The sequence below is a fragment of the Saccostrea cucullata genome, unplaced genomic scaffold (assembly GCF_032062105.1).
Source record: "Saccostrea cucullata isolate Sc308-1 unplaced genomic scaffold, CSIRO_AGI_Scuc_v1 ctg84, whole genome shotgun sequence".
Taxonomy (NCBI): Eukaryota; Metazoa; Mollusca; class Bivalvia; order Ostreida; family Ostreidae; genus Saccostrea; species Saccostrea cuccullata.
Window position 1 is genome coordinate 325,821 of NW_026938747.1, and position 14,643 is coordinate 340,463.

General features: G+C 33.5%; 1 protein-coding gene across 1 annotated transcript in view; it reads left to right on the forward strand.

The window, feature by feature from the left end:
- The window catches only part of LOC134251136 (U3 small nucleolar RNA-associated protein 6 homolog), a 62,826-nt gene extending 48,406 nt beyond the window's left edge, over positions 1 to 14,420 (forward strand). The window contains exons 16-22 of the mRNA XM_062733495.1: positions 1,377 to 1,454; positions 2,132 to 2,317; positions 4,942 to 5,019; positions 5,284 to 5,390; positions 12,005 to 12,071; positions 13,876 to 13,948; positions 14,243 to 14,420. Of these exons, the coding sequence (XP_062589479.1) occupies positions 1,377 to 1,454; positions 2,132 to 2,317; positions 4,942 to 5,019; positions 5,284 to 5,390; positions 12,005 to 12,071; positions 13,876 to 13,948; positions 14,243 to 14,403 (750 nt within the window). The 3' untranslated portion in view covers positions 14,404 to 14,420. The remainder of the gene's footprint in view (positions 1 to 1,376; positions 1,455 to 2,131; positions 2,318 to 4,941; positions 5,020 to 5,283; positions 5,391 to 12,004; positions 12,072 to 13,875; positions 13,949 to 14,242) is intronic.
- The last annotated feature ends 223 nt before the right edge of the window (positions 14,421 to 14,643 follow it).

The window sequence follows — 14,643 nt, forward strand, 5'->3', positions numbered from 1 at the left end:
CCAGTCAATTCTTGTCTTCCTTAAGCTGTATTCACCTTTGCTTTAAAAAAAAAGCAAGTACACAATATACCTATAAGGGGACAAAGAAGAAAAATAATTTTGTGATATTGTTCCATTTCTATGTGGGTTTAAGTGTTGTTACCAGATACCATGGTTATTTTCTGCTCTATTATACTTTCTTTAATGAACTGGGTTCCTAATTAATTTCAGCCTCCCTAGGTTTCTATAGGGCTGAGTTCATTAATATTGGGCTTTATATGTTCACACAAAAGACCAGTGATTTCACCCATTAAATCTTATGTTCAGGTATCATAACTCATTATATTTTGATACAAGAGAGGTGGCGATATGGCCAGGTCTTGTGGTGTTGGAATCTTGTTGAGGTATGATAAATGACACATAAGTCTAGCCCCCTAATGTCAGCTTTACACCAGGTGCTGGGTGAAATGAGACCCCTAGAAATGTATAATGCCAGGCTTCATTTATGATAATCTTTGTCAAAATTTTATTCCCTTTAAGAATTTTTCTTCATATTACACAGAATGAGACTTGGGGTGGCCTACCCCGTCCTTCACTATTGAGGTGTACCATTCAATAAAAAAAGTCACCAGGTACATACAAGGCAATGCCATATTGAATCTGTATATTCATGAACAGATTTCACTTAATGATGAAGTTGAATTATTTCTTTAATAGGGTATTCTGGCATTGGCTTTTGATGTCATTATGTGTAATAAATGTTGCATACATTATGACGGGTGAATATTTCTTTTGGTCGGACAGGATGATTCAGACATTTTTTAATTCATGGTTCATCTCTCTACATTCAGAGGAATTTTCTTTTTTTATATAAGCTTTCAGACTATGACTCTTTGCTTTTAGAGTGCAGAATACCTAAACTACATCTTCCAATTAAAATAAGATTAATGTTTTCATAGCCTTAATATTTCGGTACATGTATTATGTGGATATGAGGAATTATTGTGAATGAAATGTCAGCATGTTTTTTTTCCATGCAGAGTCTTAAAAAGTGCTAATGTGTTTTGAAACTTTTTGAACAAATTGTAAACAAAAATATTCCTTGCAATATACACTTAGAGACAAGTAATTGGGCATGAAAAGCAAGGGAAATAAATTGGTTGCAGTAAATTGTGCATGAGTTATTGCCCCTATGATACATTAAGCATTATGACTTGCATTGACAATTTGCATGTATTTTACAACTGAGTTCCTTCCTAAATGGTTAATCTTATTTTATGTCTGTTTTAGGAGAATTTTTTCCACAGGTATGAAAATGTGCAGAAGTAATATTTGTTTGTCATGATATGTGGTGATATTCAATTTATACAGTACTTTTTATTTTGGTGAAATTATAGGAAATTGGAAAACTTCTGGGAATATTTCAGTCTGCTTCAGAGAAAATATTGCTTTCAACAGACTTGTATAAACAATGGGTAAGAGAGAAAGTACTATTGTAAAGTCATTCTTGTATCATATATGTATATCAAGCAAATGAAGGTCTATAGATCTATAACTCCCACACAATCGATTATTTTACCACAAATCTACACATAACCGTTTTTTTTCTGTAAATTTCATTCAGCATACTAGTACTCATTTCAATAACTGATTAAATTGATAATTCACTGTAACATTCTTTCCCAAATTATCATATATATAATTATATTTGTAACAAATAAGTCAACATATGTTGGGATTATCCACTAACCTTTTTCCTGTCATAAAATGAACAACACCTGTAATTTTTTAAACATTAGGGACAGATGATACAAACTAAAAAAATATATGCATGGATTGGTAGAATTTTTGAACTTTTTTCGTTTGCAAATGATACAAATAATAAATTTCTAAAATATTCAGATATCGTAAACTTACTATGATGTTAAAAAATTCTGGAATCATGCAACCTTATTAATCTATAATTTTCTTGTTAATTTAAATTCTGTTATTATGAATTTTTGTATGAAAAATGAAAATCTATTCAGTTAACTTATTCATTTTATGATGTAAACATGATTTAAGTTTTTATTTTCTGGAATTTTGATAAAAAAATTTTTGTTTCATTTGTCCTGTACTTAATTAATTTTCCCAATTTTTTTTCTTTACACAGGTTAAACTTTTACTTGACCTTGGGGAGGTCACTCAGGCAGAAGGCGTGCTGGAGGCGGCCGTGACCTCTCACCCTCAGTGTGTGTCGCTATGGTTACAGAGACTGGAACTCATGATAAAGACCAATGTTACAGCAGACTTAATCCTTAAGGCTTTTAAGAAGGCCAGGAAAAAGGTTCCTGAAAAGGTACAGACCAGTTTACTGGGTATGCGCATGACTAAAACTTGGTCATATATAAATGACATATAGACCACATTGCTGACTTGATCATATCTGAAGATAACCTGAAAAGATACATCATATAATGTCATGAAAAAGGTCATAATAATTTATCCTTTATAAAAAAACCGGATCAATTCTTATCATTATAAATCACGAGTTTTAACAGAAGAAGTACTGTTTTGGAAGCAGGCAACAGATACGGGATTGGAGATCCACTCAACCAAGAGAAATTTATAGACATGGAGATCACTTAGCCCTATTTTTTCAAGCCTTTGTCTGATGTTAATTACCCTTTTAGTTAATTGTTCAAGAGCCATCAGTGTACTAAGTAACATATGTTTTACCACTATTAGACTTCCTTTAAAAATCTAATCAGATAGACACATGTGTTTTGTAGCCTATATAAGACCTCAGAGTCTGTATTTACTTTCCACATAGGTCTATTCTCCAATTTTCACACAAGGACCCATCAACCAATATTCCTATCAAATGCCTATAAACACCTTGTTACCAGATCAAAGGTGATATTTGAGAAACCTTACTCAAACCTTTACTTCAGGTAGAAAAGAAAGCGGACAGAATATAACAATCTATTTATCATTGATTTTTCTCTCTCCAATGTCTTAGCAATTGAAATAGGAGAAACCAATTTGTATGAAGCCTTCAGATGAAAGGAACTTTCTTTTTCTTTAGTGGGCTCCACTATAGATTCGGTATAGTCAGTCATCTGAACAACTTAACACATCAGTGACAAAAACACTGAGTAAAACTTAAACCCGAATTGATTGTCATTAAAATATTGATGATAAATGTTTACTCTCAGCAGTTACCTCCATTAAATTGTTGACCCACTAAAAGACAAGGCTTTCATTGTTAGATATTTGTAGATACAGGTTTGGCATCAGTTTGCTTTGAGTTGTGAGTAAATACATTAGTCGTGACTTTTGCCTTCTCCATTCATGGTGTGGTTAATTCTTTTAAAAGGAGAATTTTTATGACAAAGCCCTTATTGATCTCTTTAATTGGGATGCAATGTCCATCATTACTCTTGAGCAGAGATGTCATGGAGCGCTGGAACTCGATATTGGAATTATTGAGTTTGAGCATGGACATGCAAATGGTATCAAATGGACATCTTTTCAACACTCATATTGGTCATTCAGAAAAGGGTTTTTACCCCTTTAATGAAGGACTTGTGCTCAAATTCCACAGATTATTTTCTGTAAATTCTGATTAAACGTTTAATTACACTTTCTAGTCACTGTCATATTTAGAATCAGTTCAATTTCCTCTCATTTACGGGGAAATGACCTGCTCTGACAGAAAGGGAAGATTTCTGTGTTCTGAAGAAAGCCAACTGTCATTGGTAAATGCAGAGAAATGATTCTGACAGCTTTGTCAAAATCAAATGGCTTTGGTGTTTCAGAAATGAGCAATCGTTTTTATAAATCATATCTTTTCTTTCAAATTTCACATTGCTTTTTTGTTATCTCTTTCATATAAAGATAGAAAAATAAATATTTTACAGAAAAATGGAAAAGTGGAAAACAAAAATTCTTTTAAATCATATGATAATGAATAATAGCCCAATATCTAGGTATTCTTAGGCTTGATTGGGGGAAAGAATAATGTAGAACAAAGAAAAACAACAAAAAAGCCCGAAAGCTTCGAATATTAAAATGGAGACACACTTTGATAACATGATTAGACAAGATTCACTGTATTGTTATTGCTTAAGCAAGAAATTAATAATTTATCTATATTTCATATGTAGGACTCCAAAGTGCAATGGGACTCCAAAGTTCGATGGTCACGCCAAAGTCCGATGGTCTGCGCCAAACCCCCGATGGTCTGACACGCCAAAGTCCGATGGTGCTGAAATCAATTAACGTTTATGACGTCATAGTAGCACTGTGACCTCAATGCCGGGCCATGCCAAGGTCTTTAAAATAAGTATAAATAAATGGGAAAACTAACCCTTATCTCTCAGATAGGTGTGAGACTAACGCTCAAAAAGTGTGTATTAACAATAACCTAAATATCTTGAGTGGGGGCAAGACTAACCCTAATCACTCAACTAGTGTGCGAGGAATAACCCTAATTCGCTTGGGTTGTGCAATGCAAAGACTAACCCTAATCAGCTGAGTGGTGTGCAAGGACTAACCCTAATATCTCTGGAAGGTGCAAGCAATAAGCAAAATCAATAAAATTGTATTCGAGGATGAATTCAGAAATGATTGCTTTTGAATGCAGGAAAATGGCGTCAAGAATTGACGTCAGATTATTATGACATCGTAAACGTTGATTGTTCATCCACACCATCAGTCTTTGGTGTGTCAGACCATCGCACTTCAGCGCAACTTGTCTCATAGGAAACAAGCTATTGGACTTTGGCATGACCGTCAGACTTTGGCATTCATAATGACAAAGAGCCATTGGGGTTTGGCGCAGACCATGGGGGTTTGGCGAGACCATCGGACTTTGGTGTCACCATCAGACTTTAGAGTCTTACAGTATGACAGTAAATAATAAGTCTGTGAGAATTTTTTTTCTATAAAGTCTATCACACTCCTTTCTTTTTCTGACAGGAGAGCTACCCACTGTGGTGTTTAGTGCTGGAGTTATGTGCAGCGTGTGACCTTCCAGAAACCCAGAAACTCTTTGAGGTACCGTCTAACTCTTATATGACTGTCACACAGACTGTTTCTGAAATCATATTATATTTTTAAATTGCTCCCATCACAAAGCACAAACATTTATCAAAAACATAGAGTTTAAAATTTTTTTTTGTGATTAAAAAACGAAAGTTTTATATAGGGATAAATGTAATCATGCATCAAATAGTCAAATGTATACAAGGTTTTGAAGAAGTTTGTGTTCTGATATTTTGACAAACAACATCTTAATCAGTGTATTATTTTTATCTATAGTCAGGAATCCTGGCCTGTAGAGAAGTTTGTGTACCTGTCAAGGAAGCCTATTTACAATGGACCTACCTGAGGGAAGGTGTCAAGGCTGCTCGTCAGCTGTATACAAGGTAAGAAAGGCGTATGCAAGGATTTTCTAAATGTTGCTGAATGATCTTGTTCTTTTGGCTTTTGATGTTTTTGTATGATCTTGTTCTTGGCTCTGGATGTCTTTGTATGATCTTGTTCTGGTTCTGAATGTCTTTGTATGATCTTGTTTTTTGCTCTGGATGTCTTTTTGTATGATCTTGTTCTTGGCTCTGGATGTCTTTGTGTGATCTTGTTCTAGGTTTTGAATGTCTTTGTATGATCTTGTTTTAGGTTTTGAATGTCTTTGTATGATTTTGTTCTAGGTTTTGAATGTCTTTGTATAATCTTGTTCTGGTTCTGAATGTCATTGTATGATCTTGTTCTAGGTTTTGAATGTCTTTGTATGATCTTGTTCTAAGTTTTGAATGTCATAGTATGATCTTTTTCTAGGTTTTGAATGTCTTTGTATGATATTGTTTTTGGCTTTGAATGTCTTTGTATGATCTTGTTCTTGGCTCTTGGTGTCTTTGTATTATTTTGTTCTTGGTTTTGAATGTCTTTGTATGATCTTGTTCTTGGTTTTGAATGTCATTGTATGATCTTGTTCTAGGTTTTGAATGTCTTTGTATGATCTTGTTCTAGGTTTTGAATGTCTTTGTATGATCTTGTTCTTGGTTTTGAATGTCTTTGTATGATCTTGTTCTAGGTTTTGAATGTCATTGTATGATCTTGTTCTAGGTTTTGAATGTCTTTGTATGATCTTGTTCTTGGTTTTGAATGTCATAGTATGATCTTGTTCTTGGCTCTGGATGTCTTTGTATGATCTTGTTCTTGGTTTTGAATGTCATTGTATGATCTTGTTCTAGGTTTTGAATGTCTTTGTATGATCTTGTTCTGGTTCTGAATGTCATTGTATGATCTTGTTCTTGGTTTTGAATGTCTTTGTATGATCTTGTTTTTGGCTCTGGATGTCTTTGTATGATCTTGTTCTAGGTTTTGAATTTTTTGTCTGATCTTGTTCTTGTTTTTGAATGTCTTTGTATGATCTTGTTCTTGGTTTTGAATGTCTTTGTATGATCTTGTTCTAGGTTTTGAATGTCTTTGTGTGATCTTGTTCTTGGTTTTGAATGTCTTTGTGTGATCTTGTTCTTGGTTTTAAATGTCTTTGTGTGATCTTGTTCTAGGTTTTGAATGTCTTTGTGTGATCTTGTTCTTGGTTTTGAATGTCTTTGTGTGATCTTGTTCTTGGTTTTGAATGTCTTTGTATGATCTTGTTCTTGGTTTTGAATGTCTTTGTATGATCTTGTTCTTGACTCTGAATATCTTTGTATGATCTTGTTCTTGGTTTTGAATGTCTTTGTATGATCTTGTTCTGGTTCTGAATGTCTTTGTATTATTTTGTTCTTGGCTCTGGATGTCTTTGTATGATCTTGATGTTAGCTCTGAATGTCTTTGTATGATCTTGTTGTTAGCTCTGTATGTCCTTGTATGATCTTGTTCTTGGCTCTTGGTGTCTTTGTATGATCTTGTTCTTGGTTTTGAATGTCTTTGTATGATCTTGTTCTAGGTTTTGAATGTCTTTGTGTGATCTTGTTTTTGGCTCTGGATGTCTTTGTATGATCTTGTTCTTGACTCTGAATGTCTTTGTATGATCTTGTTCTTGACTCTGAATGTCTTTGTATGATCTTGTTCTTGGCTCTGAATGTCTTTGTATGATCTTGTTCTTGGTTCTGAATGTCTTTGTATGATCTTGTTCTTGGTTCTGAATGTCTTTGTATGATCTTGTTCTTGGTTCTGAATGTCTTTGTATGATCTTGTTCTTGGTTCTGAATGTCTTTGTATGATCTTGTTCTTGACTCTGAATGTCTTTGTATGATCTTGTTCTTGGTTCTGAATGTCTTTGTATGATCTTGTTCTTGACTCTGAATGTCTTTGTATGATCTTGTTCTTGACTCTGAATGTCTTTGTATGATCTTGTTCTTGGTTCTGAATGTCTTTGTATGATCTTGTTCTTGGCTCTGTGTGTCATTGTATGATCTTGTTCTAGGTTTTGAATGTCTTTGTATGATCTTGTTCTTGGCTCTGGATGTCTTTGTATGATCTTGTTTTTGGCTCTGAATGTCTTTGTATGATCTTGTTCTTGGCTCTGGATGTCTTTGTGTGATCTTGTTCTTGGTTTTGAATGTCTTTGTATGATCTTGTTCTAGGTTTTGAATGTCATAGTATGATCTTGTTCTAGGTTTTGAATGTCTTTGTATGATCTTGATCTTGGCTCTGGATGTCTTTGTATTATTTTGTTCTTGGCTCTGGATGTCTATGTATGATCTTGTTCTTGACTCTGGATGTCTTTGTTTTATTTTGTTCTTGACTCTGGATGTCTTTGTATTATCTTGTTCTTGACTCTGGATGTCTTTGTATTATTTTGTTCTTGACTCTGGATGTCTTTGTATTATTTTGTTCTTGGCTCTGGATGTCTTTGTATTATTTTGTTCTTGGCTCTGGATGTCTTTGTATTATTTTGATCTTGGCTCTGGATGTCTTTGTATGATCTTGTTCTTGGCTCTGACTGTCTTTGTATGATCTTGTTCTTGGCTCTGAATGTCTTTGTATGATCTTGTTCTTGGTTTTGAATGTCTTTGTATGATCTTGTTCTTGGTTTTGAATGTCTTTGTATGATCTTGTTCTAGGTTTTGAATGTCTTTGTATGATCTTGTTCTTGGTTTTGAATGTCTTTGTATGATCTTGTTCTAGGTTTTGAATGTCTTTGTATGATCTTGTTCTTGGTTTTGAATGTCTTTGTGTGATCTTGTTCTTGGTTTTGAATGTCTTTGTATGATCTTGTTCTAGGTTTTGAATGTCTTTGTATGATCTTGTTCTTGGTTTTGAATGTCATTGTATGATCTTGTTCTTGGTTTTGAATGTCTTTGTGTGATCTTGTTCTTGGTTTTGAATGTCATTGTATGATCTTGTTCTAGGTTTTGAATGTCTTTGTGTGATCTTGTTCCTGGTTTTGAATGTCTTTGTGTGATCTTGTACTTGGCTGTGAATGTCTTTGTATGATCTTGTTCTTGGTTTTGAATGTCATTGTATGATCTTGTTCTAGGTTTTGAATGTCTTTGTATGATCTTGTTCTAGGTTTTGAATGTCTTTGTATGATCTTGTTCTTGGCTCTGGATGTCTTTGTATGATCTTGTTCTGGTTCTGAATGTCTTTGTATGATCTTGTTCTTGGTTTTGAATGTCTTTGTATTATTTTGTTCTTGGCTCTGGGTGTCTTTGTATTATTTTGTTCTTGGCTCTGGATGTCTTTGTATTATTTTGTTCTTGGCTCTGAATGTCTTTTTATGATCTTGTTGTTAGCTCTGAATGTCTTTGTATTATTTTGTTCTTGAATCTGAATGTCTTTGTATTATTTTGTTCTTGGCTCTGAATGTCTTTTTATGATCTTGTTGTTAGCTCTGAATGTCTTTGTATTGTTTTGATCTTGACTCTGAATGTCGTTGTATTATTTTGTTCTTGGCTCTGAATGTCTTTTTATGATCTTGTTCTGGGTTGTGAATGTCTTTGTATGATCTTGTTCTGGTACTGAGTGTCTTTGTATGATCTTGTTTTTGGCTCCGAATCACAGGCACTTGTTTCTGTAATAATTTTTTGACCCATAGTATATAATAATAACACAAGGTATCTAACTCCTATTTACACCAAGTACCCCCCTCCCTTAGAATCGCGCTCATTTACACTTTCAGAGGAAATGCACGGGTAAACTGTTTATACTTATATCTTCAACGATAATTTATAAACACAACCATATCTGACATGCTTGCCTTTATTTTCTTTTATCTCCGTAATCAGCTTCAAAACTCTGCTCGCTGAGTGGGAAGGGGCCAAAACCAGTGTTTTTATGGAAAATAAGACACTATGAAATCATTAATGAATCAAACTGCCTTTTCTCTGAAAGTGTAATGAGCAATGAGTCCTCTACCATCATGGCCCTAGTCTCGGGCAAAGAATTAGAATTGTGAATTTTATGGCCCCAGGGTCAGGGGTTCTGGTGTTAGTGTGGGGCTTGATTATATAGTGAAAATACAGAATTCTTTGAAAATCTTCTTCTCTGCTCCTGGGTATTAAATAAACTAACCAAGTGCCTAGTTATGAAAGCAAGAGTGCAAAAATTGTGAAAAACCCCTGCCCCCCCCAGGGGCCTTATTTTGATCTGTTTGTATTGTTCAGCAATGAGTCCTCTACCAAAATTGTGAAATTCATGGCCCTGGGGGGGGTTCTAGTGCTAGGGTTATAAAGTGAAAATACATTTTTCTTTGAAAATCTTCTTCTCTGCTCCTGGGTATTAAATAAACTAACTAAGTACATAGTTATGATAAAATTACAAAATTGGAAAAACATGGTGTAGTGTTTTTATGGAAAATAAGAATTCTATGAAATTTATTCTCTGCTATGGGTATAAAATCTAAGTGCATAGTTATGATGAACAAATTTTTAATTTTACCCACGCAGGGGTTCTGGTTTAATTTTTCTTATAAAGTGAAAATACAGGAATTCTTTGAAAATCTTCTTCATTGCTCCTGGGTATTAAATAAACTAACTAAGTGCATAGTTATGATGAGCAAGAGTGCCTGTACCAAAATTTTGAATTTTATGGCCCCAGGGAGGGGGGTACTCGATTATAAAGTGAAAATACATGAATTTTCTGAAAATCTTCTTCTCTGCTCCTGGGTATTAAATAAATTAAGTGCATAGTTATGATGAGCAAGAGTGCCTCTACCAAAATTGTGAACAGGGTCAGGGGTTTGTATGACCTTGTTATATAGTGAAAATAGGGGTTCTGGTATTAGGGGGGGGGGGGCGAATTCTGATTGTCTTTGGGTATTAAATAAACTAACTAAGTGCATAGTTTTTGGCTCTGAATATCTTTAGATGGTCTTATTCTTGGCTTTGGATATCTTTGTATAGTCTTATTCTATAAAGTGAAAATACATGAATTCTTTGAAAATGTCTAAGTGCATAGTTATGATGAGTGCCTTTTGCATTTTTTGTTCCCCTACCTTGTGTATGGGTATTAAGTAAACAAACTAAGCAACTGCTAAGTGTATTGTTATGATGAATTAAATTTAATCACTGGAAAGTTGTTGCATAATGCTCAGGTGACCTATAAGGCCCATGGGCCTCTTGTTTTCTTTTAATGATCCACTTCATGGCTCTGGATGTCAGGATTATCTGGTTCCCAGCATCTTGTGACACAGGACATTTTTTTTTAGATACTGGTTTCATCAATATTCATTGAGCTTCAATTTTTGAGGAATTCTTTGTTGAGCAGATCCATGAAATTAAATGTTTATTGAATTGAGAAATCTGTTATTCATCTGTATAGACAATGCTTTCGTCCACGAAATTATGTATCCTTGAAAATGTCTGTTTTACAAAATCCACGAAAATTGATGGCAACAAAAATTGATGAAACCACAGTATAGAATAAGCCTTATATTGTATTTCATCATGTATGCACATGTCAGGGAATTCAATACCTTCTTAATCTGTTTTTAGGATAGGCTTATTTTGATCACTGAACTCTGAGTTAAAATTGTTTGATGTTTGTTTTGATGAAAAATTAATTGTGTTTATGCCTTTAGACATGAAATTCTACCATCACTGAATTTATTTCACTCATCATAGTAGAAGCAAAAACTTAAAAGTAATGGTTTTGATGAACCTATCAGTTTTAAGTCTTATTTATTACCCAGTGAATACTTTATAGAAATATTTCACTGTAAGGATTAATCCATAACAAATCAGATTGCAGATTTTGAGAAGATTTTCAGAGCAATTTGTTGAAATAATTTTTGGAAGTGTAGGAGTGGACCTGAATTAGAAATATTTATATATAGATCTGCTATTTACCATCAATGTAAAGCTGTGTGTAATAAAAGTGATGCATTGTTTCCCCAGCTTTCAATTGAATACCATCTCTCCAGAAGTAATTTGTGCACTTCAAAAATAAAATGATTTCACAGGAAATGTAATATTCAACAAAGCGCTATTGAGATATCAAAGATTGATGTGTCGCGGGACATTGGTTTATTGACTATTTCATGCCTGGAACATCGGAGAAACAACATATTTCAAACTGGCTGAACTGTAAATAAGGATCTATGAATGGCCTGACATTGGTGATAATTTTCATGCCCATATCAATAAATGTTTTATATATCTACGCTGCCAGATATACGATAGGCTAAAGGGTTTTCTTTGGGTTCTCATTAATGATTTAATAAGCCCTGCAGTGCGAGATATAAAATTCATTCTATTGTATATATGGACATTTTGCATGTTACAGACACATCTGAATGTTTTATAGATGATAATCTTAGTGTTGCTGGCATTACCTTAACGTAATTGCTACAGTACATAAAGTCAAAGTAAAGCCCCGAATAACTGCATTAATATCTGTGGTGCATTTCGGGGATCTGCCCCTAACCTCCCAGACTGGTAACCTACACGCCTTTAATGGTCCAGATCAGTTAATTATAGCTGTGTTGATTTATCTTCATTGCTTTTTGTCATATTTTGAAGTAAGCTATTTTGTTATTATTTTCAGTTCATTTCACAAAATACATTAACGCTTTGTAAACATTTTGTTGCAGGCTCCAGCATTTAAAGCCCTTGTCTCTTGGTTTTTATCATCTCTACATCCAGGTGGAAAAATCACAGGTAAATGGCTTTTACATTGAATAAAATATGTAATAAAGTTTATAATACATGTATACCAAATTCAACACTCCTACAATATCAACAAAACCTTGTTTTGTTATGATGACCACTACCCCACAAAAGACATGGAAAGATGTTTGATTTGTTTCTACATATATGTACATGTTACTCATTGGATGTCACAGGGTGGGGTCAGGGCTTGTATGAAAAGAAACTTTTTCTAATTTTGCTGCATCTGCAATGGGGTTTAGGATAATGAATAAACATAGAATTAAAAAAAATTAATGTCCATTTAGGAAAGTCAAGGACTATCAGATATTGCATATGGTCAAAGTTGAATCTTTCCTCAAATTGATTAAGAGTGGAGCATCAAATATTGCATTGTCAGTTAGTTTAATCTGTCTTCAAAATGATGAGCAAAATACACATGTATATAAGCATTAAATTTTAGTCTTTGATCATTGGGTTGGATTGATCCTTCAAAATGCGTGAGGAAAATACCTGAATACAAAATTAAGACATAAATAGCCAAAGTCAATCAGGGAAAAAAAAATACATATACGGTAGTAATCAACAAATTATGTAAACAGTCCCTGCAGTGTAAAGTAGCCAAAATTCAAAGATAACCCAACACCATTTATCATTAGAATGCAAACTAAAACTCAAACAAGGACAATCATTCTTCCCTTAGTCATTTCTGAAGTGCAGGCATAATCTCCATCAAACATTTTAATTCTGTTAAAAGTAGGATAGGGATTGTTTCTTCTGCCAGTCTGTATCAGTTTTAATACTAAAGTACTGGAATAGGAGACGTGTTGTAGCACATAAAACCTTATATAGGAATGGTCTGGCTGTTGATGATTACATTGTGCACTGTAAATGATAACGATACAGGGAGAAGTTATATAATTCATAAGCTGCCAAGTTTCCTAGAAGTCTATTATTATTGCCAAAAATAAGACTATTGCTAATGTCTAGTCATCACTGGCAGAGTTGGATTGATCCTACGGTGAAAAAATCTGTTAAATATGTAATTCTGACAGTCTTTGTGTCACAAGATAACTTCATCTGCTCTGTATATGAAATATTTATAGCTATTCTTTATCTATTAGCAAGGAAAAAAGTGCAACAAAACTGTTATTGTCGTCTTCTGTTCATATCACAAAGATACAAAACGTTAAACTCAAATTTATACTTTTGTATCAATTTTTACCCTCTCTAAATCAATTCATTTCACAAATAAAAAATAAATTGACATGAATTTAATTGATTGGCAAATTTGATGGGTGTCTGGGTAAACATGTCCTTGTTAAACAAGTACCTGTCAGCATTAAATACGTTTTTAGAGTACCATTAGAATAAAGATTTGCACTTTTGTGAACATATTCAGATTTATTTGATTTTCCATATTAAAAAACAAATAGGAGTGCAATCTAGTTTAAACGGGTGAAGGACGTACCGGTACTTGTAAAAGGACATTTGATCAAAAGCATGTACTGGTACATATATATAAATCAATTGAAAATAATTAATTGGATATTTGCATCAAAAGTAAATAACAGATCACAAAAGGTGTCAAATTTTTTTCTCACTTGTTTGAAATATTTTTTATTGAAATTTTAAAAATGTATTTCTTGCTATATTCAATTATAAAATATTTGTGATAAAATCCATTTTGTCTAAAAATTAAAATATCATGAATTTTTAGCACAAATTCTGACTTTTATTTTTACAATTAATCTTTTTTTAATATATATGTATGTGTTTGTAAGAACCTTGATTATATTTCATACATGTATTACAGGTGCACCAGAAGATACAGCATTTGAGATCAGCGTATGAGGACGCCATAAAGGAATTTGGATCATCAGATTCAGGTAAAATTTATCAAACATTAAACCAGTATACATTCTGTATTGAACTTCATCTTTTAGTTTTTAAGTACTGGTTATCAATGTACACAGTTGTTACATTTTTATCCCAAACAATTTAAATCTAACTTTGACCATTTTATTATTTGTTCAAAGGTGATTTTACCCTCTCTCTCTCTATAAATACAATATATATTTACAAGCCTTTTTTATAACACTTTACTTTAAAGAGTCCTTGTGAGAAGGGAATACACAAATATTATGAATGATAGAAATCCAATCTTCCTGCTCCTTTTATAGGTATCTGGATTGAGTACTTCAGACTGGAGTCGGAACATCCAGACGGAAGTGCCGAGTCCGCGGCCCAGATACACTTCCGTGCTCTTCGGTGTTTGGAGGGAGAAGAAAACGAAAAATTTGTCACAAAACATACTCTGATGCAGACTGGACACCTTAAATAAATCTGATATCTCCTGTTTTAGTGTGTTCTTGTTTATATCAATAGATAATACTTTTTTTTTGCGTAAGTACAATATACAATTTTTTCAGATGGTGGCACTGCAGCTCTCTTCATCTTTACAATTTTTTTTTTTCACACCAGTGAGCTATAGATCTGCTACCATAAATTTTCATGATGAATAAATTAATGATTTAGCAGAATCCTAATGTGAATCTACGCAAGTAAGTTAAGGCTAGGTATG